At 37.7% G+C, this 24,805-nt stretch overlaps 1 protein-coding gene across 1 annotated transcript in view; it reads left to right on the top strand.

Moving 5' to 3' along the window:
- Positions 1–24,805, top strand: part of LOC148408917 (neurexin-2-like) — a 171,963-nt gene that overhangs the window by 130,823 nt on the left and 16,335 nt on the right. The window contains exon 17 of the mRNA XM_088440142.1: positions 12,047–12,228. Coding sequence (XP_088296268.1) covers positions 12,047–12,228 — 182 coding nt within the window. The remainder of the gene's footprint in view (positions 1–12,046; positions 12,229–24,805) is intronic.

The raw sequence follows: 24,805 nt of genomic DNA, 5'->3' as shown, positions 1-24,805 counted from the left end.
TTTACCGTTTCACCATTTTAAACAAGTGAGGCCGACCAATAGCAGACCACCATCTCCATGATGAGACTCCGACCAATAGCAGACCAGCATTGCAGTCACGCATTGCATGGAAGCAGTTAGACGGCAATAGTAACTATGTGCAATTACCTAAAAACGCCAGCAGATGGAGGCAAAACAACACAAATACAGCGAAGCCCCTTGGGTCATGACAGCTATTTTGGTCGCATAACCGGGAAAATGTCACAAAAGGGGATGAAAAAAGTATTCCACGTCGCAATATGAAAAAGATGTAAATCAGGGACGTTGTAACATGGGTGTCCACTGTTACTGTAATTTATTCATTATTAGTTTTACATTGCACAATGAGAGAAAATTGTTATTTAAATGTTGTAAATTCTTTCTCATTGATGCCTCTTGCCTATAACTACGCGAGAGTTCAGAGTAATGTAATAATTTGTGCCTCTTCTGGTATTATGAAGCAACCTTCCTAACGGTGACATCAGAAAAGGAACAATATTCTGATTAGTTGCCATAAATAGTATAGAGTTTTTTTTTTCTTTGTTTTTTTTTTTTTTTTTTGGGGGGGGGGCATATTCTACAATGTCATGCAATCAACAAATACTGCTTTCACAATCAAGCGGCTGACCGCAATCAATGCTTTGAGCACCCTTGCACTAACGCATGTGTGCCATTTTGCAGTATGTGTTAGCATTAAGCCAGCTGACTTTTCTAAAGCAGTTAATGTCTTATTTATGTGTAAGCATTCACTTTGCTGAGTTTCCTAAATGTTGTGGTTGTTTCAAGTACAAAACAGAGAAATTTAGTTTTATGATATGTTTCAAAGTAAAATTAAGCTTAGAGCTGCCCACACTCTGTTTGTTTTGAAGTCAATTGAGAAGAATTCTTTGCCGACATCTAGTTTTCTCAATTTTTTGCTCTCAAGCCAAGTTAAAGCAAAAGATTGGATGTGACGTGAAGGTTAAGATGCCCCTTCATTTATCATTTTTCAGTATTTTATTTTTTTTTTCAGGGTTTGACTTGTGGAGTTTTTATGTGGTTCTCTTGATTTTCTTATAGTATATGATACATTATGCTGTAAAGTGGACTCAATAGACCTCATTTACAGATGTCCGCTATTGTGTTTTTTTGCGAAATTCTGGGACTTGTGTCAAAATATATTTAAAAATCAGGATTCACACTTTAATTCTAAAAGGTCCACTTTTGATGTGTCAGAAAAATACAAAAGAATTCTCCTGCGTTCTGAGGAAATTGCCTGTCTCTGAAATGTCTGGAGAGGTCTGGCATTTGCATTAGTGAGGGCGATTAAGAGCCTGGTCCATTACAATAAAAGTGGGAGCAAGATTATGTTTCCTTTTGCTGAAGGGAGAGAAGAGCATCCCTCCTGTACAACTTTTTTGTTCATTCAAGCGTGCAAGATGTACTAAGAAATGCACAAAGAGGACTAGATGTCTGGAGATGAGGTCGTTCTTTTCCCAGAGCTCGACCAGATTGCCATCTGTTTTCTTTAAACCATATTTTCTTTATCTTTTTAGAATATGAAACTCAAATCAAATCAAGATTCATTGTCATGTGCACAGTGCAAAAGCATGTTTGTGTGCAATAAAATTCTTATTTGATGTCCACATGAATGCAGTATCAATAAAAACAAAAAGGATAATAATATTGGATCAAAATCAATTAAACAATTAAAATAACACACAGGTAATAGACCAGAAGTAGGCAAATGAGACACAAATATTTACAAATGTATTGTATGGTAGATTACGTACAGAAATTTATAACACTGTGAGTACCTTGGAGGTAAAAAGTTGTATATGAAATCCCGTTAGTATTTTCTATGATAGTTAGAGATAATTTACTTTATTGCTATTTCTTTTGCGGGAAATTGACTATTGCGGCAGCAGCGGCATTTATAGTCAAATACAAGAAAAAAGCCCATAACACAGTAATAAAATGGAGGGGAAAAAAAACACTAAAACATAAACTGATGTGAGACAAGGGGAGGCTTCTGTTTTCTAATGAAAGTAAATATAATATCCAAAGGGCCTCTGTCAATTCCAACACAGCATCGTCAAAATTTGTTAGGACCTAAGATTTTTATGATGAACCAAACTGTCTGCAAGTAAAGTGCAATATTATGTTAAAATGTCATGATGCATCTGAGGTCCGTGTAGTGACTTAAGATATCTTCCAGGGATTCCCAAATTGAAGACCTCCATTTGCCTCAGTGAGGCCCGTTGCCGCGTTTTTACTCCAATGCCATCATTTCAACTGAATAGCATATGTCCTCTCAGTCAGGCCTCAGGCTGAACTATTCATTTTCATCATTTCACTGAGCCAAATTTAATAGAGCGTGAAAAGAAGTGGGCTTCAAATGTCATAAGTCAGACGACAAATTCTGACTTAATATCTATCCATAAATCTCAACAGCCGCAAGAATTGCTCACAGTTTTGGAGTTTAATGTGAGTTTGGATTCTTAATCAATCAGCTTGTTTTTTTACCCCCCCATTAAGTTCTGCGTTGCTCCGTTTTCTGCATAACGATTCCAGGGTGTACTGTAGGTTATTTTGTCATTCTAACCCTGCCGGGGGCTGACAGTTCATTAGGGGAAGTTTATCGACTTGTAAAAATAATGTCTTTTTAAACCCTAGTGCACTCAGATATGAAAACATACAATTGCATCTAATATAAACACTATATTATAAGATGAAGTGTGTTGCAGTGCACTGTTGCAAGCACAACACTAAAATATTTACAATACACAGTGTTAAATTCATAGCTCCTTGAGATTGTCCATCAAAAGTGAGCTTCGTTATTTTAGAACTGATATTCATGAACTTGTGTGTCTAATACTGTCTTTACCAATCTTCATTGAGCTAAGACACATTAGATAAATCTCATTGTTCACCACCAACCGAAAATGTCTCCCCCAAAAAAGCCTACAGTATTTACATGAATGGAATCTGGGTCTATTTACTTTATTCTATGAACCGTGATGGGCGGATACGCAGATTAACTTTAATCATTTCCCAAGACATAGCTTGGAATTTTAAAAGTCCAGACATTCAGTCGCAAGAATGTATGTATATTCTCTTCAACTGTTTTGCAAGTGTTAGTCTAAAAAAAAGGGGTCTAAAATGGCATATGGCTGCCTTTGAATGTGTTTTAATTGTATATTTCTGCAATGAAAGAGTGTTGTTTTGTTTTGGTTTTTTTTCCCCATATGTAAAGGTACAGTAGTTTGAGTCATGGGAATGGGATTTAATAACCCTCTCCTGGCAGGCGTTGCAAATTTGTAACAATAATATGACAGTCCCCTAGGTATTCCACATTAATATTGATTGAGGCATTTTTTTTAGAAGTTTGAAAAAAAAAAATGAAATTTAACTGTAGTCCGGGATGTTTTTTGCTATGGGTTGGGCCGGAAGTGAAAATCCACTCCCGGGTCACCCTCCTGATCCAATCACCAACCAGTGAGTTGAAAAAAAGATAACAGATCACTGACCCAATCAGAAAAAGAAGACATATACAATATATGTTTAAGCGACTTATGTGCAGATGATTGAGATCAAACTGGGCCACAAATAGCCAAAACCTGCATATAATTCATACCCATTGAAATGCTCCCAGGAAAATACTATTGCCATTTTGACCTTAAACATTCTTCCAAAAATGCTGATAAACGTTCAATACATGTTAAACAAAAATGGTGCATTTGTAGGCTTTTTTTTTTGACCAATCAAGCAGAATTACACACTACAGTAATGTTCACCAGCACAGCGGTGAGGAATCACTGACCTAATGCCGTTTTAAGAAATGATTAAAATACCCAAAAGTGTTGATGGTTTGTTGTCGTGCCATTTTTATTTAGTCTGATTCATTATTAACTCCATCCCATACATAAAACATTTTTACAAGCCAGCGCTCGCTCATTTGAGATGCTGGAATCGCCGGCTTCTTTTTGTCAGCAAGCTGAGTTTTTTTGTTTTTTTTCTTACCCCCTTCCGCATCAAACAGAAAAGCGTGATGCAAATTAGCACCAGCGCGTGCAGCCTATCGCTCATTGCCTCGTCTGTTGTGCACTCAGTCGGCCGAGAGCACAAAGGAGAAAGGACGGAAGGTTTTTGAGTGGGTATTCAATGCGACGTGGCACAAAAACACATCCATAACGTTACAGCGGGTGCGCACATAACCACCAAGACGGAGCAGCCGAGGGTGGTTGGAGCGAATTATTTAGAGCATGACGGCTCCTGTAAAATGCCGATGGATCTATCACTTGATGAGTTTTCTGACCTGCGTGACGTATGATGGCAAAGCGAGCCTTGAAATTGGATTGTGGTGCTTTTTCAACATGTTCCATTATAAAGAGTTTTTACTTCCCCCAAACCCAGAGGCGGCTGCTATTGTTTTTTGGTTTCTTGGGACAGGACAATAAGGCATGCAAATGGTACTGTCAGTTTGACCATTTTTTTGCAAATGTGCTTCCATCCAAAAAGAAAAATTAAAAGAGTCATATTTTGTTTGGCTGTATTTATTTTTTATGGTGTTAGGTTCAAAATTGAGAGGTTAATTAGGAGCTGTAATTAATCTTTGTTTAATCTCATTTAAATATTTCTTTAAAATACACTCAGCCAGTGCCAAGTGCATGCTGCAACCATTAGTTTCGACCATAAAGAGTAATGGTGCTTTTTATAATTGGAAAAAAAACTGTTGAAATAAAACATTGTTCATTTTGTCTGTCGTAGACTCATTCAAACTTGGCATGTTCTCGAGTTTAGTTGAGCAAAGACCGTTGCTATGGCTTGCTACATTAGCATTTTTGTTGCTATCGTTAGCTATGGCTGCAGTCACAGCTGGGTTCTTTGCATTTACATTGGTAGGCTAAATCTGAGATGCTTTTTTAGTAGGTAAACTTCTTCTTATAAAGAATGCACATCACTCTATCTTGATAAAAGGTTCAGTTTTATTGAATTCCATTTTAAGATAAATTCATCATTCATTGGACCGACAACTTCCTGCGTGGGTTCATTCTTGGGTCCCAAAAACATGCGTGGAAGGTATATTGGACACTCTAAATTGTGCTTAGGTGTGATTGGGTATGTGAATGGTTGTTCGTCCTTGTGTACCCTGCAATTGGTTGGAAACCAGTTCAGGATGTCTCTCGCCTACTGCCCGAAAACAGCTGGGATAGGCACCAGCAAGCCATTGACCCTCGTCAGGATAAGCGGCTATAGAAGATGGACCAACAACGAAAGTCCTACAGCTCCACATAATTCATTCCATCACAAAGACATATTACAACATACTTTAAGAGTTGTCTTTTTTTTTTTTTTAATCTTTGTTGCAGTTTGGCTAATGATTCAAAAATAGACTGGAATCAAATGAATGTATTGAAGTAGTCAATTATTTTCGCTAAATAACACTTTATTACCTAATGTAATCAAATGTTTTGTAACTTGCTTTAAATACTTTAAATTAATCAATTGTTTTAGTACTTACTTACATAATGTGATCGATTAGTACCTGAATTATTTAGTACCAACCAGAATTAACTGCTTAATTTAGTTTCCTATAATCTGAAGTAATCGATTATTTCAGTATTTGCTTACATAATGTAATCGATTAGTACCTGAATTATTAAAAACCTGCCATTTTTTTAAAACCTGAAATAATTGTGTAATTTAGTCTCTAATAACCTAAAGTAATCAACTCCTTTGGACTTAATTACCAGAGTAATTGACCACTTCATTACAACGTTTTGGTTCCACGTATTTAACAATATTAATACAGTAGATGTATTTAATACCTGATTCATTTAGTAGCAGCTTCTCTTTTGAAACCTCTTCAGCCAAAAACTTAAAAGAAATGTAAATAAGTAGATGTGTTTGAATATCTGGACTCTGGATATATGAATGGTTGTTCGTCACTGTGTGACACGCAATTGGCTAGCAACCAGTCCAGGGTGTCCCCCGCCTACTGCCTGTAGACTGCTGGGATAGGTGCCAGCAAGCCAGCGACCTTAGTAAGGATTATAGATAATGGATTGACTGTAATTAATTGGTCATGATTGATCTGTAAATCTAACTACTGTATCTTTTCAATGTTTTCTTCAATTAATGGCCTTTTTTTTTTTACCTCAGAACAGGCTAAATTAAGTAAAATAAATGTAATGGTAACATTTTACATTATTCTCCATGAACCTGATATTGCCATATCGCTAAATATTTGAGACAAACAAATGTGCGCAAAAAGCGCTTTCTTTTTCCCCCAAACAATTTCAAATTGACTTACAAATGTGATATTTTGACCGGAAACTTGAATTGGAATGGGCGTTCCGCGGGCCGCGTGAAATGCTGTGGCGGGCCGGATCTGGCCCCCGGGCCTTGAGTTTGACACCCGTGATCTATACAGTAATACAGAAAATACAGTGTTTAAATTGAATCTTATCAAGTGTGCAACAGTCAGTTGTATACCCCATTAAATTTTAATTTAAAGAGCACATCATTAAATAGTAAATGGAGTGCACTTATAGCAAAAGCACCTTATTTTGTAACAGTGGAGTAGAAGTGCAAAATGTCCTACTCCCAAACACATTGTCAGAAATAAACACCAATGGATTTACTTGGTTGTTTAAGTCCACTCTTGATAGGTGAGAAAGCACTCCAGAGGCACAATTTTTGCATGCGTGCAATTACAAAGCAAGTTGTCATAAACATGGCCTTTATTTGCTCACTTTTAGAAATGACTGCAGGTGCAAATTGGAATTGCAAATTGGAAGCCTTGAATTTTTGCTCAGCATTACCAATCACTAGAAACAAATAACAATAAAAATTGATTTGATCACACAGGTCGCGTTTTTATGTGAAACAATGTGAACATTTTGTTTTTTCCTCTTGATGCTCAAATTGAAAAGAAAGACATGATGTCTAGGGGGATACATTGTTGTTATCAATAATGATATCTATTTTGTTATTACTATTGGGAAAGTGCACTTAGATCAGGGGTGTCAAACTCCTCTTAGCACAAGTGCCCATGCAGGAAAATCTACATATTCTCAAGCTTGCTGGACAGTTTTTTTTTTATATCTTAAAGAATAGTTATGCTCAATTAGAGGTAGATTTTTGCTATAGCGGCCTGGTTTCCGTTCCCCTGGAAAAGTGGTAACGGTGAATATATTGTTAAAAGGATGTTTCCTAATATAGAATTTTATCTTAAATTTCATAAAGTGAGTGGGCATGTTCTATAATCATTTTTTCATTTGTCCATAGTATACATATTTGGTAGAAGGAAGGAAGAAAGAAAGAAAGAAAGAAAGAAAGAAAGAAAGACACGTAAATGAAGTAAATTGAATATAAAATATAAGACTGATTGCTTATAATACAACATGGACCAAAGCCGAATGTCTGGTAATGGCCCCTGATAGACAGTAGCAATATGAATAATAAATAAACAAACACAGTGCCTGTTTTTCTCTTAACATTATCAGATGGGAGCGCTGCTCTTTTAAGTCCTGTGGGATGACGCAGTGAGAGCGACGAGAGAAACGTGACTTTTATAGAAATCCTTGAGACTTGTTTAGCATTGACTTAATTTGATGCGTGTCTACTGCTGATTGACGATTGGTTAAAAAAAAAAAAAAAGAAACTGTCATCAGGCAGTAGGGAGTCATGTAACGCTCGGTATGTTAAGTCACGACTTACTGTCTCTGCTGGCTGATTTATCACTGTTAGGATGGGTGTTTGTGAATGTGTTTAAGGTGGTGTTTTCAAATTTTAGTTGTACACTAGCATTACAATGTGCTATCAATATCAACTCTATGCAAGCACTCCCCTGCAATTGTCATCGCAATCCATCCTTGCTCAATACCACTTATCCTGTGCATACATTCGCATTTGTTTCAGTGTTTTGCGGGGAATGGCAGTCATTTATTGTGGAGTTGTTGTGACAATAAGCAATACGTTTGCTGGGCTGCGCTTTTGAATTGTAAGATTGATATTTGCTGCTCGGCATTCCATGCTAGTGGCTCGCTGTCTCACTGGATTTAGAACTTCAATAAAAACGGAAAATCTGTGTCTTCTGCAAATCAAGTCTAACAAAGCCACTTTGAGATAAAAGACTTTTAGAAGGCATAAAAGAATCACTGACTTTGTTCCAGAATGACGGTCGCTTCTTAAACATGACCGAGAGAATATTGGAACTGGGTCATTGCGATTGCTAATTTCATAGGCATAAACAGCAACTTTATTAAGAGTTGTAAGAAAAACTTTAACCTTAAAAATAGTCCAATGTCAACTTAACAGTGGTGGTGTGGATTTGATTTACCATGACTGGCACCCCTAGAAAGCGCTTCTTATTTTTAGTTCAATTAGCGCTCCCTATAAATGTCGCATATCATTTGAGGAAGAAAGTGAATTTGTGTCTGCATTCAACATTGGAGGTTCCACTCCACCTTATTTGATAAACAATGGGTGCGTATTAAGATTGCCTTAAAGGATTCTCATTTATTTATTGCTTTCATATAAATATGTCATAACATGAACACCTTTATTATCGTTATTGCTGTCAAGAAGTTAAATGTTATGGAATTAATTAATATGTGTAATTAACTGATCTAATTCATCTCCACCTAAAAATTTAAGAGAAAAACCCTCAACCAGAGATTTTTTTTTTTTTTAGATACATTGTGTTATTGTGGCAAAACAAAAGATTGATTTAAAAAAAAGTGTTTTTTTTAACAGACTTGCAACCTTTAGTTTCCACCATCAGGAAGAATGGTGCTGTTTTCTTTTGTCAGTCACCAAATACATAATCGCAAAGTAACACTCAAATAAAATATTGTTGGTCCTGCACACTGAGACATGAGTTGTTCTCAAGTTTAGTTTGGCAAAGAGCTGTGCACTGGCTCGTTACGTTAGCGTCTTTGTTGCTATCGTTAGCTACGGCTGCTGCCATAGCTGGGTGCTTTTCGTTGATGTGGTAGGCTAAACCTAAGCTGCTTCTGTGCTGATCAAACTCCTTCTTATAAAGAATTCATATCACTCGACTTTAATCAAAGGTCCTGTCAAGGCATTTTATAAAGCTAAGTGTACCATTCATCGGACTGACAAATCTCACATGCTCTTCCATTTTCTCGTCTTCCTTCTGCTCCTGAATTTGGCCTCCCACCCACAATAGGAGCCTATCAGGGTGCAAAACACAACACCAGCCAATCAGTGTCCATCTCAGGGTGTGAGTGAATTTTGTTTTCCAGACCTCCAGCAACACAGAGGCGCAATGTATAAAAATGGATCTAATCAGCATATGGAAAGAATAACGTTTCACATAACTCTTTAACAATGGCTGTAATTAATTGATCACAATTAATGTCTTAATTTGACACCCGTAGTTATTCTAATATTATAATATTAATATGAGATTTTGTGATGCTCATGCGTTTTGTCTGCACTAAAGTGAGTAATTAAGTGCATGGTCCAGCAGAAATGTAAGGTTGTTTGAATAATTCAAAGCAGTCTGAAGTGGAAAAAAAGTGATTTGACTGAATAGAAAGGACGGCAGAGTGAGGCCAGATGCAGATTACATTCAGTCCAAGAAAGAAAGCAATAAAGCTCACTTACTGCGACTCTATCATGTAACTAATGTCGCAGACTCACATTTGACTGCAAATCCGTGATATTAATTAAGATTAGCCTGTACGGAAAAGAAAAAACACAGTCTGAGAACCTGCCATTTAATTGAATTCAGTCAGTACAAAGTAATTTTCAAGCCTTTGGAGGTCTGTGAGTATCAGGCAACAGTTAGCCGCTATCAATAAGGAACCTTTGTGGCAAGTGGCCATTACACCCTGCTGAAGGCTACTTAAATCTTTCATGCTATGAATTGAGGCTTCAATTAGGTCTCAAGTGTTCCTCCCCGCTTTGCTTTATTGATTCCCTTTTTTAAAAAATATCCATCTGACAGACCCAAATGCTTGTTTTAAGAGCTACAGCATAATAACAAGCATTTCTGTTGTACCATTTGAAGTAATTGTCATTTTCTGCGGGGCGCCGCTTTAGCATCGCACGGTCGTGGCGAGGACATCCATGTCGCTTCGTGTTTGCCGCCAGCCCCTCAAATCTAAGCTCTGCCGATCGTGCATCACTCATCCACCACCAGCCCAACCCCGCCGGTTCATCCTCCTGAAAAATCACTTGCTCTACAATGAAAATGTCTTTCACTATCATTCAACTTTTTCGACTTCATACGTACATATTTAGACTTCAATCTATAGCCGCATCTTATTCAAAGTTAATACGCAAAAATAGTATAAACTTACTGTGAACTTTCGTTTGAATATTCTAGAATCCATCACATACATTGTGTTGCTGTCCAACTATAAGCACGTATCCCCAAATCTAAAATAAAATATATTCTGCTTTTGAAATTGGAAAAAGTGAGAAACGATCCAAAAAACTTTATTGCCAATTTAGCGGTTATGTACTAGATGTAGAGAATAAAAAGAGAACCAAACCACAGAGCAGGAATAAAAGATAAGTGTAAAAGAGCTACAAAAAGAAATTATAAACCAACAGCAATAAAGCATTACTCAAAATACTGTATACAATATAAATTAAAATATATTGTTGTATAATTGTATTGAGGAGTGTCAGATTCACAGATAATTCATAGTTAATCTATTTTTTTAAGGTCCAATTTTATGCTTTCTGTATACTGAGTGATTGGATTCGTAGTTATGCATCGGAGTTACAGCGGGATGGAAAACAAACGTCAATAACACCCTGAAAAGGACACTGATTAGCTTTCATTGTGTTTGCCAAATCCCAATAGGCTCCTGTTGCAGGTGAGACAGCAAGATGTGAAAATGGAAGCGCATGTGAGAGTTGTCAATCTCAGGAATAGGATATTTAACTTAAAAGCAAAAGAAACACCCCAACAATAGAGTGCAAAACTTTCTTTGTAAAATACAGCCTGCTTATCACAAAAAGCAGCTCAGGCTTAGCCTAGCACATAAATGCAAAGCACCCAGCTGTGACTGCAGCCACAACTTATAATAGCAACAAAGATGCTAATGTAGTGATGTATAGCAAAGTACTTTACCAAGCTAAACTTGAGAATGCGACAAACAGGAAACGACGATGTTTTATTTTAATTTTCAAACTGACAAAAGAAAATAGCACCATCTAAAGTGGTTTGTGCTTTATCGTTAACATTACTAGACTATAGACATTTGGTGATAGATTATTTTACTTGGATAGTGAGTGAGGCTTTGCATAGAAATGCATCCTAGAACCATTGTTAAGATGGCATAGTCACCCTATGTCAAACAAAAAAGCAAAGTTGCTATAGCGTGCCTCTAATTAAATCCAAACAAATGCAGCCATAATTGCTGAAACTATTTCTATTCTAAATGTAAAAAAAATCTGTTGTAAATGCTCATTAAAACAAGACACCTCATAGAAACTTTTGAAAATGTGTTGCAGTTCTCAGTTTGCACCATGCTTACTTCGTTAGCGGATTATGATAGCTGTGTTGAAAACAATGGTTCTTTTGAGGTGTAAATGTGAACCAAAGCCACTTGTGCATTGTGTGGTTAAAAAAAACACACACATACAAATGTTCTAAAGAATGGTTTCCTGCTGAGTAAAGCATCCAGTGTCAATCAAAACAGGCTATTAGTATCTCGTATTGTCTTTTTGTACATTGAGCAGGTGTGCCTAATTGTGTGGCTGATGAGATTGTAAATTTCTGTGTTAAAGCGCCTTGTAGATCTCAGCCTCTTGTTGTAGCAAGAAAAACGATTTCCAAACAGTTGTCCTCGAGCATGTCAGGATGAACAAACAAACAAACCAAAGTGAATGTTCATTCAGCCATTCGTTCATCCATTTTCTTAATCGCGTCTCCTCACAAAATTCGTAGGCTTGCTGGTGTCAATCCAATCTGTCTTTGGGCAGCGGGGTACAGCCTGAACTGGATGCCAGCCACAAACAACAAATACTATTGTTTATACATCTCTCTTTGCACCTGCAGCTGGAACGACATACATCTTCGGCAAAGGAGGTGCTCTCATCACATTCACCTGGGCGCCCAATGAGCGCCCGAGCACCCGGGCCGACCGGCTCGCCGTGGGCTTCAGCAGCCTGCAGAAGGATGCAATCTTGGTGCGTGTGGAGAGCACCCACGGGCTCGGAGATTATCTTCAGCTGCACATAGTGAGTACTTCAATACGATTTATATTTTTTTCTTGCCTCAAGGTCGTACTTATTGATCAGCGTTGCTGCTTAGTGGAATATTTTACAGTGGCGTCTAAAAGGTGAAACACTCAATGCAGTTATGAAAATATTTGGTACATTTATTTTACAAATATCTCTAAGATTCTTTAACGCTTATCTCCAAGGGCCTCAAAATGAACCACCTTCCACACTAAGCAAATGACACTTGCGAGTTAAGTCGACGTATTTAATAACTCAGTTGCAGCTGAAAACATCATAAATTGCCTTCTATAAATAAGACATTGTAGAATTAATTAATAGACAAAAAGCTTACAGTGTTGAACACAAACAGAACAAAAATCCAAATCCGTGGATTTGCACGCCTTTGGTCCTCAAATTAAATGTTATGTCAAAACTAAACAATCATACAAGATAGTGTATAATTTATCTTTTTTTTATGTTTATTAATTAGGTTTGATCTGATAATATCATGTTGAATGACATGTAGAGTGTTGTTAATTATCAAGATATAAGGAAAACATATAAGGAAAACACATTTGCATTTCAATGTTTACTTGTGCTAAGCTGGGTATTGTACATACTTGTACAAAATGGAGCAAGAAATGTCTGTTCATTAGCATGTTCTCTTATACTGTATGAAAGTTTAAAAAAACAATTCAAATCATCCTAATCTAGTCATGAAGATAAACACACCCATACACACCAACAGATTAGGTGTTTCTGGTGGAGAGGTCAAAGGGCACAACACTTTGTAGCATTCAAATGAACTTGGGCAGCATCTGATTTAGAGCATCTCACTAATTGGAAGCATCCAGGAGGCATCCCAAGCAAAATCTCAAGGCACCTCATCTGGCTACCCTCGTTGTGGAGGAAATTCACTTCAGCCACTTGTATCTGTGATTTTTTTTTTCCGCTTCCTGCTACAACTTGCAGCTTGTGACCGTAGGTAGGAGTTGAAAACATAGATTGAACGGTAAATTGATCTATTTCCCCACCGTGACTGGCCCGTACAGAGTTTTGGCCACCTCAAACGTTGCAGCAATCAATCTGTCAATGTCACACTCCATTGATCCCTCAGTTGTGAACAAGACCGCAAAATACTTGAACTCAACTACTGTGGACAGACTCTCTCTCCCCTAACGGTAGCCTTGGCCAGGTCTTACCCTCACTGGGAATAAATTCAACTTGCTCTGATCCTAGTGGTACAGGAATCGGACTGCGTGCATCGGGGGTTTGGTACTCCATACTTCTGGAGCAGCCCCCTCAAACTCCCTGAGGGACCTGGATGAATGCCTTCTCCAAGTCCACAAAACACATGTAGTTAAGTTACCTTCCTCGCCCCGCTGAGAATGTAAATCCAACATAACTACGAATGGAATCTTGGAAGACAGCTTTAGATCTTGATTTATCATTCTGACGTGTCACTGACAACCTAGAGCTTAAATGTCTTTCAGGATGTGAGAAGATCACAAAAGGCCCCTAAGCAGACTGTAATAAAAATAAAATATTAATAACAAAAGGACCATGAACAATCATAAAAATATCCATCCATCCACCTGGCCTTTTTTTTTATAGCCGCTTATCCTGACTAGGGTCGCTGGCTTGCTGGTGTCTATCTCAGCTGTCTTTGGGCAGTAGGCGGGGGACACCCTGAACTGGTTGCCACCCAATTGCAGGGCACACAGGAACGATTAACTATTCACACACCCAATCACACCTAAAGACAATTAAGAGTGTCCAATACACCCGCCTTGCATGTTTTTGGAGTGTGGGAGCAAGTCAGAGTATTAGGAGAGAAGCCACGTGGGCTTGGGGAGAACATGCAAACTCCAAACAGGAAAGCCGTAGTGAGCTGAACTTGGGACTTTGAACTGTGAAGCGGACGTGCTAATCACTATTCCATACTATACTACTCATATAATTTAAATTTAAACAAAGTATTAACTATACCACAAGATACTTATGAACGAAAACAACGTAGCAGGCACAATATTCAAAGATAAACAACTTTGGGAGTGATGCGGAGATGACAACCAAAGAATAATTTGGCAATGTTCTTTGCTCTGTGCTGCCCTTCAATTGTCCTGATAATGGCTCAAAGCGTATTGGTGTGCAGCCGGAGACTCCACCCTCCCAAAATCAGAAAACTCTGCAACAGCAGACATTTAACCATAAGGGAAGAGACCCAGGCTGGACACACAAATAATCCTATCACAGTGACAAAAGTGTCCTCACAGGTTAAAAAATGAAAATGGAGTCTCCACTTCATTTCCTTTGAAATGATATACAGCTATCTGAATGTTTCCAGGTTTATAGCCCTAATTTTGAGAAAAACATGTGTTTTTTGGCACCTTTCCTGCTAAAAAGACATTGATTTCAAACTTCCTGAACTGTTGAGTGACCATTGGAACGTAATTTCCAATAGCAGCCAAAAACAGGGTGGTAAATTTTCTTATATTTACTTGTGTATTCACATGTTTTAGTTGTTGTGTGTGTATTGATATGAATCATTAATGAAATGATGTTAGAAGCGAGGAACTTCGAAAAACATGCACTAGCTGATGCACAATATTTGCTCATCACGTATTTCCATACACCACAATTTTAACCATTTAGACCCTCTAAAGACCCTCAGGAGGATATTTTTCTCAGATATTTGAAATTTGAATATTAATAACCCGTTTATTCACATGTTTCTTTTTGAAACAAAGATTAGTTGTTGAAGCGTTAGCAGTAGCTCAATAAGTCCAAGTGTTTTGGTTGCTTGCTTTCAGTGCAAACCGATATTTTGACATAACATTCTGCCAGGAAGCACAGAAGTCTACTCCGCCAATCCGAGCTATTCCATCCCCACAGGTAACTCGCTTTTGCAAGAGCTCTAGCTGTTCCTACAGTTGCATTGTGTTTGGCGATCAAATTAGCCCATCCGTCTTGGCTAATGGCAAGCATAAGGCAAGTGATGACAGCGGGATTGCTGAAACGCGCAAACACAATCTCAGTGGAAAACATAGGTTGCCATAATTGGGAAATGAGCTTGTGCTGAAAAGTTGGCCAATGTGGTAAGTCTGCACAAGATGCCCTCATAAAAAGAGAAGCTCCAGACGGCTATTTTTTTTGGCGAGCGACGTGATGAAAATGCATCCATGTTTAGAGCTGGCAACGGGGAATAAAAACACCGCTCTCCACTCCCGCATCCGACTCCTCCACCATCACACAAGAAGCTCCCTCCCCCACATTAGTACATCATCATCAATCGCTCCACCATTTGTAAGTTTTTTTTTTCTTTATCAGGTCAAGGAACGTGCCAATTTGCACCACGTGCCCGTTATCGGCGAGGCATAAAGTGCTGAGGAAATGGTCGTTCCCAAAAGAATTGATGGAAATAATTGAGAAGGAAGCCTTCAATAGAAAACTCAAACTCAAATCTCAAATATTTTAAAATATGAAAGGACTTTTTGGAGTGTAACTATTTCTTAAGTAGCGTGGCATCTGGATTTAAATTATGTTCAGCTTGTGTTGATGGGCTGTACTATATCCACAAAGCTTAAGTCTTATTTATAGAGCGGAATTAGAATTTTATAGATTGTTTAAAAAAAAAAAGAACTCCTCTTAGTTCTGTTTACTTTGTATGGCAGCTGAACTTAGACGAGAGGTGCTGGCACACAGGCAGACAAAGATGAACATTTATGTACTAGTAGATTGACTTTAAAATTTTCACTTAAAATAAAAAACTAAAAATCGTTTTCAACCCCCATATTGCGGGGTCGAGCCACACAACTCAAAACCAGACTAAATTTCCTCTTAGCCACACAACTCAAAACCAGAGCAAATTTCTCGAAATCTGTGTTTGAATAACATTAATTTGAATGCAAAATGAGTCATATTATGTCATGTACAAGGCTTAAAATTATTATATATACCTCTTATTCAATATAATACAGTATGCATCCATTTTACCACGTTTGGACTTTCAAATGCACTTTCATCAAGCGTAGCCTTATTGCCTCTTTGTTGTTAACAACAAGGCTGCATGAATCATTTTTTTGGTGGACTTTGGCTCATTATGAAAAGAAAAAGACGGCTTGACTTGTTCGTTCAATACAAAAATGCGAGAGCAGTGGCACGGCACGTGAATGTCAGCTGGTGGGGGAGAAACACAGCAAAGAGCAACCGATTCACGTTCCGATCTCGCCACAGTCGTCACTTGGGTAAAGAAGGCTTCAGCAAAGCATTTCTGGAGACCTCCATTCCAAACAAATTGGATGTGTCTGAAGATGATGACCCATGGAAGAGTAATGAGGATGTTTGCACAATTGAGGAGCAGGAAGGAGAGGACGACCGGGATTCAAATTGGAAGAGATATTTTGCGTGTCAGATAGTGATTATGACTTTTGGGGCTTTTTGACATTTATATTCAGCTGTGTCAAAAGAATAAAGCATTGAAACTTCCAATCGTTTTATTGTTGCAACATTAGTTTCAGCATTTTCGTCTATGCACGTGCGTGCATTGCCAATTCAACCCAATTGATTGTTTTTTAAATGGTGATAGTTGTGCTCAATATTTGAATTTTACACGTAATAAATCATATTGAAAAAGAAATCTGATACAGTCAGATGTTATATTACAAAACACGACTACAAAGCCACTAGATTGACTTACAAACCTTGTAGAAAATGCTTGTTAAAAAATTCAATATAGCAATTTAATTTTAGAAAATTTTGCGACTAATTAGATTAAAAAAATATAATTGCCTGACAACGTTAAGAAATATTATAGAAATATACATGACTATGATCAAAATACAGTATATGATTTTATTATAAAAGATTGTGAAAATACGGTTATCTGGACAAGCAGTGCTACTTTGAAGAATCAACATGATAAAATATTCTGTTCTGATTAACATTTTCATGGCTTATTGGTAGTGATTTAAGTATTCAGTGTAGCTGATAAATGCATTAGAGGTTGTTTCCGAAACTTTTGACTGGAACCGTATTTTGCTCTGCCATTACTTAAATCGGAATTCTGCTGTTTAACAGCAAGCAAATTTCACTGTTTCACTTGAACCATGTGACGCCAAACGATCAAATCAGCTCAAAAGATTATAAAAAGTGAAAATTCCTCTTTTGCCAATGCCACACCCCTCATAACCAAACTTTAGCATTCATGGAAATCTAATGAACCACAAAGAAAAGCCAATGGTACTTGAGGCATATCAACATTACATTAGGCTCTAATCTCGATACAGCTGCAGTCTGATACATTATCAATATCATAACAGCCACATATAACCACAAAATATCAATGAGTTTTTTCTCGTGATAAAGTACAGCGTCTGTTGGCGAAACAAACGACACCTCAGCAGCTGTCATCAAGTGTGTCTGTTCTGGAGGGAAATCAGCCTTTTTAGTATGTAGCCGCAGGACAGATGTGGCGTGATGAAAACCAGAGGAGAGAGCTGTCAAACGTCTGCGAGTGGTGTAATAATTAAAATCACAGCTGTTTAATGTGGCTTTCAGTCCAGTGCATATTTTAATATTAGATGCCGCTATTGAATCCCTTCACAAGTTTGTAGTTTCTGATTTAGCCACCAGCTCGTGGTCCACAAACCAATTGGAAAATTGTTCTCTACTGTCCCAAAATGCTTCTGAACAGAACCCAGAGAAGACGGTATTGGATTTGACAGAACAGTGCTTCAAGACGTAACTATCATAGTAAAAGGCATCGACTGTGGTTCTCTATTAGATGTTTTCCAAGCATATGACATTTTTTTTTTTTTTAGATCAAATCTCAGCAGCTACATGCAACGCTTACAGCTTGTAAGTGTCTTTTTTTTTTTCTCTCTCCCGTGGCTGCCAACTTGCTGCGCTCGAAACACTTTGACACATTGACACATTATTAAATGCTCAGACGGCGAAGGAGTTCACCAAGTGTAAGATTCCTGGAGCAAAACACTCCCATACAGCAGATAGCAGTCATCGCTCGAGTTGCTTTGGTCAAAGTCACTCGCTTCAGAAGAAAGAGTTGAAAATGCGAAACAGCCCAGAAGCACCATGCGTGTACCCGAACCGATTTTATTTGTGAATTTGATGAATGTGTAATGAGTAATTTTGGTTAAAAAAAAAGGGTTTCCTTTGTCAATTAATCTTAAAATATTTCTTGTGTCATTTTCAGCATGCAGTCACCAATTAAAAAATGACTCTAGCTTTGACAATTTGTGCCAGGATGGGGCTGTAATTGGCAAAGTTGACAATAGCAGAAATTTAATATAACTCAGAAATGTATTTTTTTTCACCATCCGGGTAAAGTATAAAATATTAGTTGGTGTATTTATTCAGTAACAGGGCAAAAATATTTTCCATCCATCCTCTAGCCTCTTATCCTCACGAGGGTCGCAGGCTTGCTGGTGCCTATCCCAGCTGTCTTTGGGAAGTAGGCGGTGGACACCCTAGACTGGTTGCCAGCCAATCGCAGGGCACACAAACGCTCACTCACACTCACAAACAAACATAGGGGAAATGTTGAGTGTTCAATATAACTGACAAGCATGTTTTGGGGGATTGTGAGAGGACACCGGAGATAACCCATGCAGGCACGGGGAGAACACGAAAACACCACACTGGATCCATAATCAAACCCAGGGCCCCTGAACTGTGAGGCGGCTGTGTCAACCAGTCTGACACTGTGCCCCCCGCAGAGCAATTATTTTTAAAAAAGCTAACTGAAATTCTTTGTTTATAAAGCTAACAAATGATTATAGCAAAAATCTCACAAATGCTGCTATAAAAGTGACACTTTGACATTTCTAGCTTTCTTTTTTCCCAACGGTTCTATCTTACTATTTTAAAGGATGAAAGAATGCTATTAAAACACTCTTTGAAATTAAATATTTTATATTTGATGATTTGCAAATAAGTACGGCTTTTTTTGTTCAGTTAGTTAAATATGTAATTGTAACACTTATAAATCATAACACTTATAAAACCAAACTAAAACAGAGCATTTTGAAAAAAATAAAAGCTAACAAAAACAACAAAACCCCTCTAAAAGTTGATTAAAACTAAGAGAATTCATTAAAAAAAAGTTCATACTATAATAGTCTATAATAATGATTCCACAACTATCATAAATCTGAAAATAGCTGTGCATTATACGCAGCCTTTTTTTTTTGTTTTTTGTTTTTTTTTTGTTATACACGGTGAAACGTTAGGAATGAAGGGATAGTTGAGTGTTTTATTATGATTGCAAGAGATAACCGCTATCTACTGCATCCACCACCTATTCGTGTTTGCCTTTGATACGTAATAAGAAGAAAATCTCGGGCCTTTGCGTTAATTAGAAAGTGTTCTACTTGGAGGAGCAAGGCATCGTTAAGTTGTCGGCACTGTGGTCCTTACGTCGTATAAACACCAGCCCAATATGCTTGCTGCAGGCAGGGTGATGCATTCGGTGCAAATGCAAGCGCAGCCTCACAGCCGCAAGCGCCAAGGTCCTTGTGGAGGAAAACGGCAGAAATCATGCGGCTTTTTCTGTCACACCTCCTATAGGCCATTTCAAGTAGACTTTTGAATAGAAAGGGGAGTAAACGAATGTCATAGCAAAAGACTTCTCTTTGGGTCGCTTGGACAAGAGTGCGCTCATTCTGCTTTGCCAGCACTTGAAAGGTCCTTTGGGACTTGTTTTGTAATCTCACTGAGTCAAGCAAAAAAGAAAAAAAATGCCTCTGGCAATCCAACCAAGGAGATGTTTTTACCGGATGGATTTGACCATGAGCAACAGTACATGAAATTTTATTTTGCTTGCTCTTTAACGTGAACAGACACCATACAAACACATGACATCAACCCCAAATCAAAAATATAAGCGAAAACAACTTGCTTTGTGGTTCTAACTGTGTGGTTCTATTCTAATCTATTCTATTCTCTTTATTTTTCATATATATTTGATTTGTACCAATCAGAGCAGCTCAGCGCTATAGCGAATCAAAGCTCCCATCTTCCCTGTATACCTGTTCTATAATGACAATAATGACAATAAAGGCATTCTATTCTATTCTATTCTATTCTATTCTATTCTATTCTATTCTATTCTATTCTACAGGGGTTCCTTGTTAATCTTAACAAAATAAATCCAAAAGAAATTTTACAAAGGAGTTAACAAACACATTTGAAAACAAATCTTCTTGTTCTCGTTAATTTACTCTTAATTTGAAAAGAAAAAAGTGTTGTTCCTATCAAGGCATTGCAATGCATTAACCCTTAAGCACCAGGAGAGTTTTTTCTATAAAATATTCTGTTTTAGTATCACTATTTCAAAGTTGTAGCCTGAAAATCGTTAGCAATAAAGGAATACTGTATAAGTTGCTTGGTACAATTTTGGTACTTTTGCGCTTAAAGGGGTGAATTAGACATATTAATATTTGCAGAAACCCTGTTGAAATCTCATGTATCTACCCCCCAAGGATACTCATACCCACATTTGAGAACCGCTGGTTTTACTCATGTAGTTGACATAAATGTCTGTTATTTGTATGTATTTTACATTTTTTTCCAACTTCAATAACTGTTTTAAGCCAAAAAGTGCAATTTGAGGTTTATACAGCGTAGACGTGTATGAAATGCTTTTCTAACATGTAATGACAAGTTAGTCATTGGTGATTGTATCGGGAATTTGCGCTATTTGTGGAGTTTCCTTCTGTAAAAGACATGCAGGTTGGGGAACAGAAACGAAATAATGACAAAAGCCTCATGCACCTTTGTACCCTTGTCCGGCATCAACATGTAATTGTCCAGTGCTTTGTGAGTGTTTGAATGAATATTGTGATTGATTATCATTTTTAAAAAGAAATCACAAGCAAACAGTTGGGGGGAACAAAGTGTTTTTTTCAAATTTTACCTGTGCCAATTTTTACTCAAAGTTTAAAGCTTAAACATTTCAAGGGAGAGATGGAGGTTGTGGCTTTCATAAATCATCCCGATAACCATAAAGCCATATTTGTTCTGAACACTTCATTTTTATATACTGTACACCCTAATGCATGGCACAAAGGACTTTTTTTTTTAAACCACTCTTATCTAAGCAGGAGATCTGCAGTCAACTATTGCAGGTCATTAAGTGAAGCAGTCTCAGTTTGACTTCCACTTGTCTTCGCACACAGTTAAGTGGGGAGAGATGTTTGAATTGTACAATGATCATGGTTTATGACGTCAAACTTGGTTTTCTTGTCGTGTCTATGCAGAGTAACCTATACACAACAATCGGAACTACACCACCGCACTATTGTGTTTGTAATAATCAGTTAATTGCCCATTTTTCCTTGGATGACATTATATAGTTCATGTGCCTACACAATAATATAATAATTAGTTTCTCATTATTCCTCAGCAATGGCAAAGTGCAAGTTTCAGATCGACTCAAACACAAAATCACTGACTCGGTTCAATACAGATTGCGAGCTCATTCTTAATAGTGAATGTGCACTGCTTTGTTAAACAACAGTAGGTGACCAAAACGAGTGTTCAAATTGGACCTTTCAGATCATCCTATAAGCTTAAAGAAGCATATGGTATTAAATAGAAGATTAAATCACATTTTCAACTAGAATTGGTATTCCGGTCCGATAGAAGCCAAAATGGCTAGATTCGGACGGTTTTGATTAGAACCAGTCCCATCCAATCCATTAACCCAAACTATTGCATATATCCTCAACTTCACTTTACGTGACATGTCATAAACACAGACGAGGTGTGACCATGGTTACAACATACGTGCCTGCGTTCTGTCTCGTGAACATTTGTACAGTAAACATGGGGGTTTTGGATGTCCGTATCAAGCAAATTGCATCCACACATTGTTAACAACATTTAGACTGACAAAAAGAAATGGATCAATGCCGTCCAATCCTCAAGGCTGCAGTGTTGATATCGTTATATGAAAGGAAGAACTGGTATTGAGCCATCCCTAATTTTACCATTTTTAGCTGTTATAAAGGCATGAAAATAATAGTCATAATAATAATAAAAGAAAAAAACAAAACAAAACATGCACTGCAAGGCTTGTAATAGACAAATGCCTCACAAATGCTTCCATACGTCGGAGGCACGCTGTGCCCCGACGTCACCACGATGCACAATACCAAACAATTGCAAATGTGTGACGCACAAAGCCACCATGAATGTGAGTGCGTTTCACACCGCCACTTACAAATAAAGTTTGACCGTTACTGATCTGCTTGTGTAATCATTAAAAGAGGCTTTTCCTCGTCGCAGGTCCCAAACACGCTGTAGCCGTGATTCATGTTTGCCGTCTTCCTACTAAATAGATTAACAACAACAGGAATAGCTTTCAGTCATGGCTTTATTTTTCATCTTTCCCTCACTCTTGTTCTAATACACTTTTATATATCCCAAGCGTGCACATGAATTAAATGCGCTAACACCAGGAACAAATATTCATACAGAACAGAAAGCAAATGGTCTATAATGAACACAACAATGTACACGACTTTGCATATATATAGATTGAGACAGAATTAATTTTTAATTGAATTGAATTGTATTGTTTTGAATCAAAAATTGTTTTGAATCAAAAATCGATTCTGAATCGATTTGGAGATCCCAAAATTGTAATTCAAGCAAATCATGAGATGCACAATTGATGCATTAATCAATAAAAGCTTTAATAATAATATGTAGTTGTGGTTGTGAATAATTTTATATTATTATAGTTTAGTGAAAAATGTTGCTTAAGGTCCCTAGCTTTAACCTGCAGAAGAAGAAAAAAAAAAAAGATTCACAAAATTTAAAAGATGTTCCTCAAATTTAGGCAATGATTCACAAAATTGATGTAATATTAATAGTAATAGTCATATTAATAGCTCTAATAATAATATAATAATGATTATTACTTAATAATTTCATTTTATTGTTGTTTAGTCAAAACCATTGCTTCAGGGCAATGGGCTTAACCTGCAAAAACCTTTTCCACAAAATTCGGGTTGCTCTCTCAAATGAAATCAATGAGTCACAAAACTGCTCTGCAATATTAACAAATATGAGCCTTGTACAAAATTATTTCATGCTCTTTGAACTTTGGTGTTGTCAAATGTCGTACATGGCAGTGATTTGCAAAGTCAATGGATTTCTGTTGATGCCCAAAAGGGTTTAAATATTTGTGACACGGTGTAATCTTCCGTTAGGCATGTACTCAGGCAGGATTATATGTCATATAGTCGGACAGAGCAAATGACTTTAGAATAGCCCTCCCTGCCTTGTACCGTAAAGACTCCTTCATATGAACTAAACCCGGAGCCGACAATTCATTCTTTAAATAATCGTATGGGGTTTCGTCAGAGGTTTCTAAAGACACTTAACACTTTCATATGTAACACCGACGACATCAGCATGAATAATTATTTCACATTCAAAAGGATTCCAGCAGGATTTTACATATGATTAGAAGGCGAGCAAAGCTTTAGGACAGCTTTTACATCACGCCACAGCCCCAGCAGAAGCAGCAGCCACCTTGGAGGCAAGAAGAGACATATTTCTGTCTGCATATTCAGCCAGTCATTCAATTTTCGGGAGTATGAGGGAGGGAGAATGATCTAATATGGCACAAATCACAGAATAAGCTCGGGAGGAACCGCGAGGATGTGACAGCAAAGCCGCAAACTCCAAAATAGAAAGTTCTATGCGGTGTTTAAGATATGTGCACCTTGTCTATAAAGCCAGTAAATATTGTAGTCTTCATGTGCCACAGAGGACTAGCGCATTTTCATTTCAACAAAACACTACACCCACCCAATTTGCCTGCACTTCCTCTGTCTTGTCGAAGGTGCAATACTGCAGCTGGAGTTGGAAGAAAGCCCCTGCAGCCTCTGCATATCTTATTCCACCCGCCTGAGAGACAAAAGACATACGCAGGCTGAAACTTCCTTATTATAATGATTATTAATCATGTGCATGACATAGAACTGTGCACAACTGACATTCTTATTATAGTCACGTCACCGCCTGTCAACGACCCTCTCCAATGAATCGTTAGCGAAGCACTTGGTTGTTTCATGAACAACAAAATATACCCGTTGGACACTTTATTAGGTACAACAGCACAGTGTAATGAGATCCGCATGATATGATTCAAAAATCCTGGTGGCACAGGGTGAATCTACATGTCAGGCGTATATTTTTTGCACTACTGAAAACGAGCCCTGCAATAATCTACGTTATGTTCATTGAATACCAGTACAATTTGAGTGTTTCCATATTCGAAAAAGCTGTGTGTTTCGTTTAAATTCAGCTGTGCTCTATATCTAACTTCGACATATTTTCTAATCTGCTCACTAGTGTGCAGTTTATCGCATTGCCATCACAAGTTTGACCTTGTATGGCGGTCAGGGTGCAAAAAAGACAAGCGCACAGACTGTTTGCAACCAGTGCCCCCCAAAGGCTATCTCGGGAAGCAGCTTTGACCTTTGCGGAAGGTTGTCAGCCGCAGACAGAGGCAGGAAAACAGGGGGCGGGGGGAGTAGTTGGTCAAGCAAAGGAGGAACAG

The sequence above is a fragment of the Hippichthys cyanospilos genome, chromosome 18 (genome assembly GCF_059441005.1).
Source record: "Hippichthys cyanospilos isolate Australia breed blue-spotted pipefish chromosome 18, RoL_Hcya_1.0, whole genome shotgun sequence".
NCBI classification, from domain to species: Eukaryota; Metazoa; Chordata; class Actinopteri; order Syngnathiformes; family Syngnathidae; genus Hippichthys; species Hippichthys cyanospilos.
Note: the sequence above shows the minus strand (reverse complement) of the source record. Positions and strands in the feature narration are given on the sequence as shown.